The sequence below is a fragment of the Cladophialophora bantiana genome, assembly GCF_000835475.1.
Source record: "Cladophialophora bantiana CBS 173.52 unplaced genomic scaffold supercont1.3, whole genome shotgun sequence".
Taxonomy (NCBI): Eukaryota; Fungi; Ascomycota; class Eurotiomycetes; order Chaetothyriales; family Herpotrichiellaceae; genus Cladophialophora; species Cladophialophora bantiana.
The window spans coordinates 1,647,059-1,662,001 of NW_015971577.1; the positions used below are offsets into that span (position 1 = coordinate 1,647,059).

A 14,943-nucleotide genomic window follows, 5' to 3' on the forward strand; every position below is an offset into this window, starting at 1 on the left:
GTTTGACCATCTCTGCGCTTACCGTGTTTTTTGCTAGGCGACGGATAGCGCAAGATCCGAGGAGTTGTTCAGATTCTCGAACCGCGTCCCCGCGAGCACTGTTCAGCACCCCGTACTTCATGCATGCGTCGGAACATTGCTCGGGCCTCGACACCTCCGGCGGCTTGGTATCTTACTTGCTGAGACTGCTTTGGGACTCCTCCTGACGGAGGGTGACATCCACCTAAATCGTCGAGAAGCTCTTCGTCGCCTGCTGCTCGACGCGACAGGTCTGCATAAGATGTCTTGATCAAGATGATGACCCCCAATCTGCTGATATCGCAGAGTTCAATGACTTTTATAGGGGGTCATCCTGTAGTGCGTGCTTGCCCATTTCCAAGGGTCTCTGCTGACGCTGAACAAGGTTGAAATATGCTGGGGACAACTTACGCGGAACTACCCTTGAACGCTATGGCCGGGACTGCCTTTCATTGAGAGTCAAAACAAGGACATTGCCAATGGTACCCTTTTCAAGTGTATAATTGACATTTAATACCTGTCTAGCTTGCTGGCGAACCTGGGAATATCAATGCAAAACTTGCTGAAAGCCTTAGAGGGTGAAACCTTGAGATGTTTGCACTTGCTTTGCACCGGGTCCATCCCTTCTCCTCAATACAGCTGTGCCGGAATCTCTTCTGCGACAGCTTGCTGGTGGCTCTTTTGCTCGCGCCAATGCCCGATGTCGCCCTCCCGGGAGTCAGATCATGTCGCACACAAGTTCGAAAGTGGACTCTCCTCTGCGTTGAGAGCGTCCCACTCCATCCGTCCGAATGCCTCGTATCTGCTCACACCCAGGCCTGAGTGGCAGAGTCTATCAGCGCCAGCCCGAACTATCTGGTTCTCGTCCTTGTACCTTCAAAACATGCTTTCATTGCTTTTTATTGCCTATAGCCGTTACCTCTATGACGACTCTCAGGAATGTCGGTACAGTGTACTTTGGCAGACTCTTTCTCGCGAACGTCGCCAAACTTTTCAATTAGGGTGTCGGAAATAGGGGTAGAATGCGAGACGATAATTTTCAGCAGAACGGCGAAGCAGCCCGCTAGACCATCATCGTTTGGGTATCTCCCCCGCTGCAGACATTGGCTTCAAACACAGACGGATGTCACCCAGAACTGGGCCACCTCGGCGATCGAGACGTAGTGCAGGTGAGCCTGGCAAGTGCGAAGGTGAGAGGGAGCGTGAGTGGCGAGAGGGGTTATACGAGGTAAAAGCGGCACGACTTTTTCGGTGCCAAGGCTGAACTTAGAACCTCGTTCTCAGAGCTTCCACTCTCCGATGTCCCTCGCTCAGACGACCACCAATTGAGCCCGACGCAGGGTGACACAGCGGGATCCTCCACGGTGACCAGATTAAGTGCTTCCCTCTTGATCGAGTCGCTACCCCAATTGAAGCTGGATTCAGCTCGCAAAGTCAGACGATCCAACCTTTCCAGCTCATCTCCGACCAAGCAAAGCAAAGATCCTTCCTCCAAACCCTCGTCACTACGCCTCCGGTGACCTCTCCTAGAATTCAAACCTCTCTCCGCACACACCCCTTCCTCCTAAACACAATGTCCGGCATCCCTCAACGCTTTTGGGGCCAACCGATCCGGTACCTTCGCTGGGCAGCGCACGAGAAGCCCGCGATATTCTGGAGCTGCGTGATAGGTGGCTTGGGACCTGCGACGTTTGTCTTTATTCCGCCGATGAGAAGGTACTTCGGGGACCAGGATCCACCGAAGATTCCTCTGACCTATCCGGGTACGTTCAACGTCCAGAACCCTTAGTGTTTTGTACAGTTCATATCCCTCTGGGCAACATGGGTCGGCTCATGGTCGGAAGATGAACGGGTGGGGGAGAAATAAACCAAACAATATGACGATTATCTGGGACGCCTTGGGTCGACGGTTTTTGAGGAATCAGATTTCGAAATGGAGCTATTCGTCCGACAGACGCTGAATGGGGATGATATCGGTGGGACAAAACTTTGCTGACATATATCTCTGCCTAGTACCCAGCGGACCGAGGAAGATACCTGCAGGCTTCGACGACCCGGAATGAAGGCGCAAGAGTTTTTGAATTCCAATAGGCCGAAATCGGACAGCGTTTAACATGGCGGCTCGATGCAAGCTCTTGCCACAAGTGAAGAAACCAGCACGCCGCAACGGCCTTACTGAGCTGGCAGCAGAGAAGGCAAGATGATCAAACAATGTACATAGCCACATCACCATGCACTGCGAAGGGAAGGAAAACATTGAGCAAAGTGCGTTTTGTATTCAAAAATTATGCTGATTCTCTTGTGCCTTTGGCTGTCTGATTGAGTATATGTGTCTTTTTCCTTGCTGTGCAACCCGGGACCTCTTCTATGACAATGATGAGAAACCTAGAGAACGTCCACCAAGAAGGCGCCCCGCCCATGAAGAAAACATAAAGAAATCCGCACCAAGGAGGCGCCTCGGCCATAGTAAGAAAATGTAGAGAAACATCCACCAAGGTGGCGCCTGGCCCAAGATCCCAAACCCTCCAGCCAAGCTCTTGTCTGCCTCTTCCAGCCCACGTTCGAAGGTAGAATTCTAATTGTCACCCACCGCGTCTGTCCCCTGTGTGTTTGCTTCAAGCCCGGGGTGCCGCCGCGACTTAGTAAAATATCCAAAACAAAAGACTTGATGTATGCCGCACCTTTGCAAATACGTCGGACGAATCGCGACGACTGGTGATGGTTGATGTCAATGATGGCGGATGCGTCCAAGCGCAGATACTGACCCCCGTCCGGGTCAGATATTAATCATTCCTCCATCACGTCAGATCCAGTTGGGCTGACGAACAAGGTACTTGGAGACTGGTCATAATAGTCGCCATCATCTTCGTCGATTCTGGCACGCTTCTTTGGTCGCGAGCTGTTGCTGCTGTCACGACTTTTCTGCTTACCGCCGCTGTCGGCACTGGCCGAAGACCGCATGGTGGCTTGCTCGTCGTCCATGGCGTTGTACAGGCTCTGAAGTGCATCGGTTGGGTTGGCAGTGGGATCTGGTTTGTACCATGGCATGTCCTCCTTCTCGATTTTCGCACAGGTCAACCAGTAGATCTCGTGCTCGTCTCTCTTCAAGTGGGTGCGTTCGATCATGAGATCATCCACAAATCGCTTCACGTCTTCTTTTAGGACGCCCATGTTTGCCTCAAGCACATGGCACGCCTTGATGCTCATGGGGAAATACTTGTGGAACTCTTGGAAGTCCATGTGGTTTAGGTACGCTTGTCCGCCCTCATGAAGCGCGGCGTAAAAATTGAAGCCGCCATCGGGAGCGCGGCGCGTGCGATCGTCGGAGATGTTTTGAGAAAACCATTGACGGAAAAAGCCGACAGCCATCCACATGTAGATGTCGCTTGAGTATGAAGGACGACCTGGCTTGTCCGCTGCAGATCGGCGCATGAATTCAGGGTAATGACCCAGGATGCGGATTTCAATAGCCTCTTTGACGAGGGCAAGTTCACCGGCTTTGCGGTCCAATATGACACGAATGTCTTCACTGAGACGGGTCTTCTCCTCATCGGTCATCGTGCCCCATTGGCCGACGAGATGGATGGCTGCTTCACTGTAGATTGCGGGGGATCGAACACGACGCCCGAGCTCAATCCAGACGTGCGGATTACCCAAGATGGATGTCCAAAGAACATTGTCTTGACGCATCAAGGCGAGATCGACCACGTCGCGGACATGGTCGAGCGACCCGATACTCTCGGCGCATTCAATGAGAGAAATGACGCAGGAGAGGACAGTGGCCAAGCTGCTGTCGTCAAAAACCGGCTCACGGTTGTAGAAGATACCAAAAAGCCAGTCCCAAGCGCGGTTCGTATTGTCGGCTGCCTTTCCATTTTCGAGGTCGGGCATCAGGACATGCTTGCTGGGGCCTTCAACCCGTCCAGCTTCATTGATATCCTATAACACACTTCGTCAGCCTCGGCTCTGTTGCAGGACTCTGAGTTCTGATGAGTTTGACTTACCACGCGGGTGAATCCACCAAACTGGTTTTCAACCGGCGACCGCTTGAATTCAAAACGGTAAGCAGCTGCGTTGTCTCGGCGAGCCTGCGCAGTCAGGCGAGGTCCTGGCTCCGATCCGATCTGATCAGCGAAAAAGGAGGAATGGGCCGAGAGCACTTGGGAGTGCAGCTTGTAGTACTGGGTTGTTGAAATGATTATCAGGACGTCGCCATCTAAGAACTTTGGGAAGTCTGATCTCGTCGGAGAGGCCATCTTTACAGCAGTGACGAAGTTGTCAGCGGTATTGCAAGGAGTAGTCAAGGTTGCTGAAGTGGTGTACACCGTGTCAGGAAAGGAAGGAGGAGAGTGGAAAGATGGTCCGAAGGATTTAGGTGAACGATGAGAAGGTGAAAAGGCGAAAAGGTGAAGGAAAACAGAGGAGGAAAAGAGTCCTCGAAGGAGCGGTGACGAGTGACAAGTAACTGAAGTAAGTGACATCTTCCTACAGTGAAGTGAATTGCGCCGATTGTTGACATGGGCTCTGGTGAGGCAATAACAACAAGCGCCAAGTGACGCTCTGGACGAGGCTGTTCTCATGCCGAGCATATGAAATGGTCCAGGCGGCCTGGCAACGGCTTCACTCGTGGTTCTGCAATGATGGAATGGGAGCCACCACTAGTCCAAGCTAGGGTTCCTCGGCCACTCAACGAGATCTAGCAAAGGTGTATGCGGGCGATCCATTCCTGTGTCTCCGTCCCTTCGAGTCCGTGCTCTGCCACGGGGGCAATGGATAGACCTGTGACAGATGAACGGAAGAAGGGTTTCTGGGGTTGACAAGGACGGATGCCAGCAGTCCCGGATCTTGGGGAATAAAAAAGAAAGCTAGATGTATATTAGACTGTGTCGTGGGAGGACGGCCATAGGAAAGCCAGTAGGAGTTCGGTGGCCACCAGGAAACAAGAAGGTCCACTCCTCGCCAGTGTGGTCTTTGTGCGAGAGCTGGTCCCAAGGAGACGCCGTCAAGAGTGGGAAAGGGTTTAAGAGACAGGAGGGTGGCCTTTTCAATCAGTCAAGTGAGCTTGGACCCGTCAGGCAAACTGGGCCGGCAGAGCGACAATCAAGGAAAAGCAAACACCAGGGAATCCGGGCACGAGAGCGAGAGGGCCAATCCAGGTCAACGAAAATCACGAAAGCAGCAACTGCAAAATCATCCGGAACAACCCGCCTCAGAGACAAGCCAGTGGTATAAGGTGTCGTTGCTATTAGTTGTTGTCATCAGTCTTGATAGATCAAACAAAAACACCTTTCAAGCTCCATGATTCATCTCCAACACGCCAATCCAATGCTAGGTGCCAACAATTCCTGAATCGTAAGACCGGGCTTTGCCATGATGGTTATCAATCTTTGGGATCAAATCCATTTCCAGTAATGTTCAATACGCCTCCAGGATCCATGGGGTAGATGGTGGACATAAACGTCCGACTCCGGTAAGTGATGCGCTGAATGGTATCGGACTGTAATCATAGACCGCGCAAACTGTGTTGCCTCTTGAAATCTCCAAATATTTCGTGGCCTCATGAGCGCCGATGTAACAATCCGGCCGTATTCCCATGGCACAAGTCGTCATGTCAATCCGGGTATAACAAAAACAGTGCATTTGCAATCCATGTGGCCTGCTTGTTGAGAAGGCCTGTAGCATGGCCGGGCAAGAAAGATGGAGGGAGACCTTTCAGTCTGAATCCCGGTTCTTTTTTGGGGGGGAAGAAGCTCCTGTTCAGGCATAACATTATCCAGGGACGTGTGCTGTATGAAAGGGTCACAAGCAAGATGGCGCTCATCTTCTAGTGGCACGGGTCTCTGGATAGCTGGGAGGGTATGGTCCACCCATTAAATCCCTCCCTCGCCCATCATAAGACGCTGATATCGGCTGGGTGACAGGCGGTGCTGTCCTTGCTGGATATCCGGGTTGGCTATAGCCTGCTGATGGGGCGGCTCGGCTAATGGCTGATGTTGGGGGCGTGGTGTTGCCGCCATGTAAAGTCCTGGGTTCTCTTTCTGCTCCATAGTACGCCGGCTGGCCTGGAGCATATCCCGACTGTTGAGAAGAAATGGCATATTGGGTATAACCAGGTTCGGGAGGATAGCCAGTGGTAACTGGGATACGGCCAGTAGCCACGGGGCGGGGAGGTTCCAGGTCACGCTCACGTTCACGCTCACGCTCACGGGGTTCACGATGCCTGAGAGGCGCACGATAATCATCCTCGTCAAGGTCCATGTCTCCAGGTGTGAAGCGTCGTCGTTCTTGGGTCCTTTCTTGCGAGTCTGCCAAGTCGGCATAGGAACCTGTCCGAGCCTTAGACTCGTTTGCTGGAGGTGTCGTACGGCCCATACCTCGAGTATCACCCTGTCGTCTTCTTCGCTCTTTTTCGCGAACCCATCTCTCCGACTCATCACGCAGGCTCTGTTCCATTGCCTAACCAGGTTCAGTCAGTATTAGAATCTCATCACACAGGGGAGCTGACACCCGGAGTCCGTACCGTCGTAAGTGCGCGATATGCCCTAACCCAGTAGCCAGGACGTCCCTATCGACAACTGTTAGCGGCCACACTTACCATTTCAGGACCTGTTTGAGGCGGCATACTCGGCTATCAACACCTGGACGACATGTGGCATCCTGGCCCAGGAACTTGCAAATCTCATGTTGGATAACTTCGCGTTCGATTCCTTCTCCCGGACACCAGAATTCAGACAGTTGCAGTTGTGGCCTTGGGGCTTCATCACGGTCCCTCATGGGTGTGTCCATTGGTATACGACGACTGGGAGGAACAGGATCAAGGTAGTCACGGTCTTCACGAGGATATCTCTGGGGCAGTTGGCGGTACATTGTTCCAGTGGTGGGATCTTGATACAATCTTTCAGGAGGCTCGACGCTACGGCTGTCCACGGTACGTTCTGACCGGATGGGATCGATGCTTCTGGCAGTGTTGGCCCTGGTTGGGTCTCTCGCGATATCCATGCGGTCCATCCTGGGTTCCGGGCGAGATTCCACACGGCGGTCAATGCCAATGTCCATGATATCAGACATCGGGGTGTCTCTTTCTCTTCGTTCGGGGTGGTCGTCTATTGGCCTCCTCTCTCTGGGTGCAGGGTCAATACGCTCGCGAGGTTCACGCTCACGGTCTCTTTCTCTTCGACGAGGCTCGCCTCCACGGTAGTCTCGGTCATCATAGCGGGAGGACATTCTGGCGGCTGCGAATATAAATGGCCTCCAGTGCGCAAGGCAGAAATCCTTGTTCCGTTGGGCAGCAACGAAGGCGGGAACAGACAAATGGGAAGGAAAGTGGTCAGGAGAATGGTTTCAGGATAAGCGACGGGATTGCGTTGGTCAGGTTCCTTGCGGGCTAAGGCAACTCCTGGGTAATCAAAATCCACGGGGATAGACGAGTCCAAGGGGTGGTCTGTAGGGATTGAGATCCAATGGAATGGTATGGCCTGGGTAAAAGGAGTGGGCGATGTGATTAATCGGACAGAAAGATTTTGCTGAGTTGACGCGGTATGCGAAATGAGAAAGATGAAAGAGAAAGGTGAGAGGGGGGCGAGTTGTGTGCGCAGGCAGAACAGAGAACAGTCAACTGAGACCAGGCGGCTTTTGGGCCCACGGAGACTGGAGTTGGGCTTTTTGGGCAGAAGCAGGGCCCGCACGGGGGGTGGATAGGTGGTTCAAGCGAGAAACTGCCGCCCAATCGTTGCCCACTGACGGCCTTCTACAGCCGCCCAATCCAAATACGCAGCTTGGAGGTGGGACGAGTACAAGTAACGGGTACAGGACTATGGTAGGTGCTTGTAGATGCACCGAATACCTATAACTGCTTGTCTATGTCCTAGACTGTGCCAGTACAAACAGACTGGTTCAGGGCGCCGCTCAGACTGGTCGTCTCTTCCAGTTCCGTGCGCCTCCTGCCGCACACAGATAGCAGGGCAGAGGGGCAAAAATGAAGATGATCAAGTCAGCCCGACGCCTCCAAGGTCCTGAAACGCGTTGAAAGTGGGATGATGATCAGAGTACCACCGTCGATCAACAGGCACCCAGTCTAGCAGAGAATAGAAGGTGGCATTCTAGCTATCGAATAGAATCCAAGCCTGTAGCCTGTCTGATGGGATGGGCTGGATGGGAAACTGCGAGGCGAGGAGCGAAAAGAGAAAATTTTGCAGTGTGCAGGCAAAAAAGGACAAAATGATGTACAACTCAGAGCAGCAACAAGGCCCATGGCATAGGGGATTGCTTATCAAAAGGACCTCACTACGTACCTATGTATCACGCCCGTCCGTTCCATTTGGTTCCAGAAAGGGGAAAAAGAAAAGATACGAAGACTCCGAACATGTTCTCTCCGTCTCTCATTTCTCCCTGCGCCCTGCGCCCTGCCTGCGCCCCCCTGTGATGGACTCTTTCTCATCGCCAACATCCACACATCACCCCAAGATCCTCCTCAAGTCCGTCAGATTCCCTCCATAACCCTTCCATGGCCCCCGTGGCGGACATGGACAAGCGAGGCCCACGCGTGGGAGGCTTGCAGATGCCTGCAGATGCATTGGAGCTTGCCGGACTGTCATTCCCTACGGGGGGGTTAGTTATCAGTGCAGATGACCCGAAAAAGCTCAGCCTAGTGACACCGGTCAGCTCAGTCAACCCCCAAACATGCCAGCTGGGACTCTCTTTCCAGCCAATGCCCTCCCGTTGGGCAGCAAGACAGACGGCGTCGCGTCGCTGTGCGTCTGTGGCCAGCCAAGAAAGGGCGTCATGGCCCTGCAATTGGCCACCGCAATCTGTCACGGGTTGGGCATCTACTGAGTCGTTTTGCGTTGTTGCATGTGTGACATGTCACATTTTCTCCGAATCGCACAAAGCTAATTGACCATGAGGTGAGAAGACCAAATGTGTCCAAACCCGATGTGCTCACCGTCTGTTGAATATTAGTGCCATCTTGGGAGACCCCCAGCTGCCTCTTCTGTTGTTCCTGCTGTTGAAGATATCGAGGGTAAGGAAGACGCATGTGTTCCAAAGAGTAGGAGTCCAGCAACACAGTCTTCAGGTCTATCGACAGGGGGAACAGAACTACCGTGTTCTTTCTAAAGATCCCCTCGCAGACCAGTGTGGCAGGTAGGTTGTACCCAACATACCGCTCCATAAGGGGCAAACACGGGATAAAATGGAGATGGCTTGGTCTGACAGGCAGTGGCTATCGAGCTATATACATTGGCGCCTTGACATTCGACTTTCCCGACTCTTGAGAGCCCAATATCAAAAATTCGTGATACACAAGGTGGATTTCCCATTTCCAAGTGGCTCTGGCTCGAACGTGCCGCTGCGTGCACTACTCGGGCGGCCACGACGGTCATATGCGTGCGTCCTTGCTCAGGAATTGACAAGAGCCGAGGGCTATATTGCATTTGTGGAACGACTCGTCTTCTCCGACTGCAACATGGTCCAGCCATACTCACAGCTTCGACTGGCCTCCACCAGTGACTGCTCTGATGCGGAACCCTGTCCGGGGGAAATGCAGACGGACCTCCCTTCCCTTTGCTTGGGTGCTCAGGACAACCTCGTCCTCTGTCAACCCAATGAGACGGCCCTGGTCGTGATGTTGGGTGCCTGAGTCAATTGGAAACACTTCCACTTCGGCTCCTTGCTGCAGTCCAAGAGGATCCGCGGGGTCAATCCCCAAGTCCTTGTCGGCGAACGGGGCGTTGAGGATCCGCTCAACTGCAGCGCCGCCTTTCAAAGTGGCCGGTTTCGGCGCTTGAGCTTTGGCGACCTTGAGGGCATCGTTGAACCTGGCAATCCACGCAAAGACCTTGGGATATTTCTGGTCAGAGATCAACTCCCGGGGAAGAGCCCCTTTTAACCCATTCAGCCAATCAAAAGTCCAGACGGCTGGGCCACTTGCATTAGCCAAATCGACAAGGTATAGCGACCCTGCAATGTACTTCTTGCTTACCTTCAATGTCGGCCAGAGTCGGCTTTTCCGTCTTGAGTACCCATTTCCGCCCGTCGGCCAACAAGGTGGTCTCGAGAAACTTGAATCCGCTCCTGATGGCGGCCACTGCTTCCGGTCTGTTCTCGGCAATGTGATCTTTGCTCCATGGGCGGCCGGAGTACTCCTCTCGGTCCTTGGTGAATTTGGGATCGTTTAGCAGTGGCATGCTCGTTGGGATAAGCTGAGATGCCCGTGTAAAGATGCCCGCCTCAATGTTCCAGATCTCCAGAAACTTTTCAATAGCCTTGTCTTCGGCAGTTGATGCACCTAGGGCGCCCTCGGGGAACAACTCTTCCAACTTGCGAATGATGATGCGACTGTCGCAGTAGACGTCACGACCTATGGTCATTACGGGGATTCTCCTATACTTGACGCCCAATACGCTGAGATCGGGACGAGGCATGACCGGCGGTTGTTTCTATACGGGTTCTCAGTATGCGGTCCAGATAAGAAGATGGGCCAAGAACAAGCGGCCGCCTTACACATTCAGCATAGTCCATGCCTCGTAGACTCAGATACCACAGGACTCTCCGAGCGAAAGGGGAGAAAGAGTAGTGATACAGGACGATTCCGTTGTTTGGACCAGCCATCGTTGCTCGACGATTAAAATAATCCAAGAATGAGAGATCTCTAGTAGGTATTCGACGTTGATCCTTGAAGCGGGGCAGACTCTCGATTACCTCTTACAGTGAAACTGAAGTTGACTTCTGAAAGCTGAATATTATTTGACTTGGTGAAGTCTCATCGTTCAATGGCAGAGCTCTCTCTGCCTCGGCAACTCGATGGATTGCGGGGGATGCCGCCACCACAGCCCAGCACAGTCTTCAACCCATCAAGGAAGCTAGCTCAATGTTGCGAAGCACCGCTAAGAAAGCCGACGACAGCCACCACTCTTCTTTGCTCTCATCAACGAATTCTTCTCCAAGCAAGAGATGGTCGTCGACGCCAACCTCTCTATCTCTCTCTTCATGAGGCTGAAGGCCACGCAACAGGTTTGCACTCATGCCAGGAACAGCAGAGGGCAAGTTTCGTGACATCATCTTCTCCACTGCATGACGATAATGTCCATTGCATACAACGATCGCTTGGGTCAGGGCGACAATGTTGAGCAATAAATTGTCGAGAGGAATCTCTCCGTTTCCTCTGTCCCCAAACTACTCTCCGAGCACATAGTTGCCAGTCGCCAGTCGCCAGTTGCTCCATTAATTAATTTTACTTTTGACGTTGAAAGTCACTGCCCTCAAATCCATCATGGCTCGATCTGGACGAGACAGTGGAGGTGACCTCTTTGACATGGCACAGAAGGGCACAAAAGTGCCAGAGGACGCAGCAGAACCCAGATATATACCCTCCAAGCCACGGCCAGACCAGATAGCATCTGAAACAGATCGTAACGCCCTTGGTGGCCGGACACTTGCAGAGGCTGCGACCAACGAAGGCGATATCCCTAGGGTTAGTACCAGTCCAAACGTTCCATCAACTATATAGCCCAAGCTGACGTTCCTTTAGAGCACCAGAGACACTGCTATCAATGACGTCCTGACTGGAACGGGAGACTCCCTCCCCACTCAGGTCGACTCCAAACGATTGCACTCAGTCCCTGGCGGTGTCACCCACGATCCATTTGCGAAGGGCTCGACGAGAATGACAGAGCACAAAGTACAGTCGTCAGACTATGTACAGGGTGCGTCGGAAGGCCCACGAACTGATCGGGCACCTGGTCAGGAGGGATTGAGCGAGGAGCAAGTGACGGACAAGATTGAGCGCAGGGGATGAAGACGGAATAAGCGCAGGGCGGAGATTAACACAGCGAGAGGTCTTTACTTGACCAGCTACCTAGCGAGTTAGGCAGCTTTCCAACATATCCATTCAGACCATGGGTCCCTTCATTTCACATGTGCATTGAGAATATCCACCTTAAGAGTGTTTGTATCCAGGCCTCTGTGCGCCGCCTCGGGCTTCCTAAAGCAGATGAAGCAGATGTCACGGGCTCCAGTGAAGCTCTTGTGGGGGAGCGCAATATGCTCTGATTTGCACAGCTGCTGTGCGAGGATATCCGGCCCCCCAATGACACATGGGCAGCGTCCTTCTCCGCACTTTGTTTGTTCCTGCCTCGCTGCCTCGTGCATCGCGCCCTTCATTTTTCGACACTTATTCCAACAATGACACTCTTCCTCGACCCTCGTGATCCCCATTCACCGTTAACTCGGGTTCCTCTATTGCCAGAAGCAAAAGTTCAAGGTGACCACTGGCCAGGACTGACCTCGCTTTACCGGACCTGCTTCAGATCACTGGTTCAGTCGTGTTGCATTTGCATGTCATTCCTCCCCCACACTGATTGCTGCGGCACTGATTAGTACGAACAATGGCCTCCTCCCTGCGAGCTTTGGCTGGACTGCGCGCTGTCGGTCGTCTACCAACACCAGCTCGATCCTCGTTGAGACCAACGCCTTTTCGAACTTTGGCAACAAGCACCGACAAGCGTAAAGCCGCCGCCATAGCTCAAGCTCACATCGAGACTCCTTCAATGGAGACAGCATTCTTTCCCGATGAGCCCGTTGGGCCCAAGGTGGTCACGCCTATTCCAGGACCTCAAAGCCAAAAGGCCATTGCAGAGCTTCACAAAGTATTTGATACTCGCAGCCTCAATATGTTGGCAAACTATCAACAGAGCTACGCCAATTACATCGCAGATCCTGATGGAAACGTGCTGCTCGATGTTTATGCCCAGATCGCCTCCATCCCCGTCGGCTACAACAATCCTTCTCTCCTACTAGCAGCTACCAGTCCAGAGATGGCCTCGGCCATAATCAATCGACCTGCCCTAGGCAACTTCCCTTCCCACGACTGGGCTTCGATCCTCCAGACCGGTATTCTTCGAGTGGCGCCCAAGGGCATGAACCAGGTCTTCACTGCCACGGCCGGTTCGGACGCTAACGAGACCGCGTACAAAGCTGCTTTCATGTGGAAGCGACAGCAAGAGCGCGGCGGTCGAGACGTGGAATTCACCCCAGAAGAGATCGAGAGCACCATGGAGAATAAGAAGCCCGGCTCCCCGGATATGTCCATCATGTCCTTCAAAACCGCCTTCCACGGTCGCCTGTTTGGGACTCTATCGACCACGCGCAGCAAGCCGATCCACAAGATAGACATTCCCGCCTTTGACTGGCCTCAATGCTCCTTCCCTTCTCTGAAGTACCCTCTCGAGCAGCACGCGGAAGAAAATGCCGCTGAAGAAAAGAGATGCCTGGAAGAAGCCGAGCGTATCATCAAGACGTATCACAATCCCGTGGCCGCTGTGATCGTCGAACCTATTCAGTCTGAAGGCGGCGACAACCACGCTAGTCCAGCCTTCTTCAGAGGTCTACGGGAAATCACTCGCCGAAACAATGTCCTCCTAATCGTCGACGAAGTGCAGACCGGTGTCGGCGCGACGGGCAAATTCTGGGCCCACGATCACTGGAACCTGGAAGATCCACCAGACATGGTGACCTTCTCCAAGAAAGCACAAACGGCGGGGTACTACTTCGGCAACCCAGACTTGCGACCGAACAAGCCATATCGTCAGTTCAACACATGGATGGGCGACCCGGCCCGGGCAATTCTCTTCCGCGCCATCATCAATGAAATTGAGAGATTGAACCTGGTGAAGAATACGGCAGTTGTGGGCGACTACCTATATGCAGGCATCGAGAGGCTCGCTCAACAATATCCCCAACAATTCCAAAACCTCCGAGGCAAAGGGCAGGGCACCTTTATTGCCTTTGACAATCCCAAACGTGATGAATTTTTGGCAAAGGCTAAGACACTTGGAATTAATATTGGTGGCAGTGGTGCGTCGGCTGTGAGATTGAGGCCGATGCTGATATTCCAAAAGCACCATGCTGATATTCTGCTGGATGCTTTCGAGAAATTGGCCAAGTCTCTGTGATACGCAAAAGTCCGTGTCTGTTCCGAGGAGTTGGCACACCGGCGGCTTAGCCCTGTAGTGTTTGGCGCAAGTCTCTATTATCGGTGGTTTCCGTTAGAGGAGGTAACATAGCGCATGCAATAACAAGTCCTTTCTTTCAGTTCGCGTATCATGTATCGTTGTGTCCGTTTCGGCAATTCGTTGTTGCTTGGTTGGGTATCCCCCCATCACCTCTGGCATCAATAGTCATCGCCACCAGAGGATCGCGCAAACCCGTTCTTCGCTGTCAGCCCGATTGCCGCAGCAGTCAGGAAGCTGCAACGCTATCTTCCTCCATCGCACTTCCATCTCTGGGGATATACTTGATGCCATTATCCTCCAACGAATCGATTATCTCTCTCGGCAACGTTCCCACAACCTTGACAGCATAGACCCCAGGAACGTAATCGGTAAGGCGCTGCCATCGAGCCACCCAGGATGTCTTAGGGTCCCCCATAGCAATCAATCCTTCGAAGACTTGAGAAGTGCATTCTTGAATCGCGTCTTGGGAGTTGCGCAGGCCGAGAATTTCTTCGCAGTTAGGGCAGCCGTTGCGGTAGAATTCCTGTAGATATTAGTCTGAGAACAAGGGTCAGGAAACGACACCGGCTTTGCTTACAGTGGCGCTCTGGACAATGGAGCAGACCATACAGGCCCGTGTGCGGCTACCACGGCCAGCCATAATGAGGATGGGAGATGGGAGATGGGTTGATGGAAAAGGCCGAGATACACGAACGCAGGGGCGTTTTGCTGCCCGCCGTTTGCAAGGACGCAATGCCACTTAAGGTTTCGGAAGATCGGCCGTTAGCGCAAAACTAGGCGCCATTATGAGATCCGACTCCAGTCTTGGCACTTAAAATCGCAGGTCTGCCGAGCTTCCTTCGACTTCTCCGAAAGTTCTCGACCGGCGGCCGTTCCGCAACAAAAAACTAGGCGAGGCAAGTGAACACTCGACCAC

At 53.0% G+C, this 14,943-nt stretch overlaps 6 protein-coding genes across 6 annotated transcripts; 2 read left to right on the forward strand and 4 right to left on the reverse strand.

The window, feature by feature from the left end:
* Positions 1-2,805: 2,805 nt before the first annotated feature.
* Z519_02499 (uncharacterized protein) lies at positions 2,806-4,274 on the reverse strand (the record flags this gene model as incomplete). The annotated part of the gene is made up of 2 exons (XM_016760255.1): positions 2,806-3,957; positions 4,023-4,274. 2 exons carry the CDS (start codon positions 4,272-4,274, stop codon positions 2,806-2,808), a joined length of 1,404 nt encoding a protein of 467 aa, XP_016623776.1.
* Positions 4,275-5,835: 1,561 nt separating this feature from the next.
* On the reverse strand, positions 5,836-7,242 carry Z519_02500 (uncharacterized protein; the record flags this gene model as incomplete). Its single annotated transcript, XM_016760256.1, has 3 exons — positions 5,836-6,474; positions 6,539-6,583; positions 6,643-7,242. The coding sequence occupies 3 exons, from the start codon at positions 7,240-7,242 to the stop codon at positions 5,836-5,838; spliced, it is 1,284 nt and encodes a 427-aa protein (XP_016623777.1).
* A 2,254-nt stretch (positions 7,243-9,496) lies between these two features.
* Z519_02501 (uncharacterized protein) lies at positions 9,497-10,626 on the reverse strand (the record flags this gene model as incomplete). The annotated part of the gene is made up of 3 exons (XM_016760257.1): positions 9,497-9,933; positions 9,998-10,454; positions 10,519-10,626. The coding sequence occupies 3 exons, from the start codon at positions 10,624-10,626 to the stop codon at positions 9,497-9,499; spliced, it is 1,002 nt and encodes a 333-aa protein (XP_016623778.1).
* A 661-nt stretch (positions 10,627-11,287) lies between these two features.
* Z519_02502 (uncharacterized protein) lies at positions 11,288-11,812 on the forward strand (the record flags this gene model as incomplete). The annotated part of the gene is made up of 2 exons (XM_016760258.1): positions 11,288-11,488; positions 11,546-11,812. The coding sequence occupies 2 exons, from the start codon at positions 11,288-11,290 to the stop codon at positions 11,810-11,812; spliced, it is 468 nt and encodes a 155-aa protein (XP_016623779.1).
* A 589-nt stretch (positions 11,813-12,401) lies between these two features.
* Positions 12,402-13,967, forward strand: Z519_02503 (4-aminobutyrate aminotransferase; the record flags this gene model as incomplete). Its single annotated transcript, XM_016760259.1, has 1 exon — positions 12,402-13,967. The coding sequence occupies one exon, from the start codon at positions 12,402-12,404 to the stop codon at positions 13,965-13,967; it is 1,566 nt and encodes a 521-aa protein (XP_016623780.1).
* Positions 13,968-14,253: 286 nt separating this feature from the next.
* Z519_02504 (uncharacterized protein) lies at positions 14,254-14,667 on the reverse strand (the record flags this gene model as incomplete). Its single annotated transcript, XM_016760260.1, has 2 exons — positions 14,254-14,550; positions 14,605-14,667. 2 exons carry the CDS (start codon positions 14,665-14,667, stop codon positions 14,254-14,256), a joined length of 360 nt encoding a protein of 119 aa, XP_016623781.1.
* Positions 14,668-14,943: the final 276 nt, after the last annotated feature.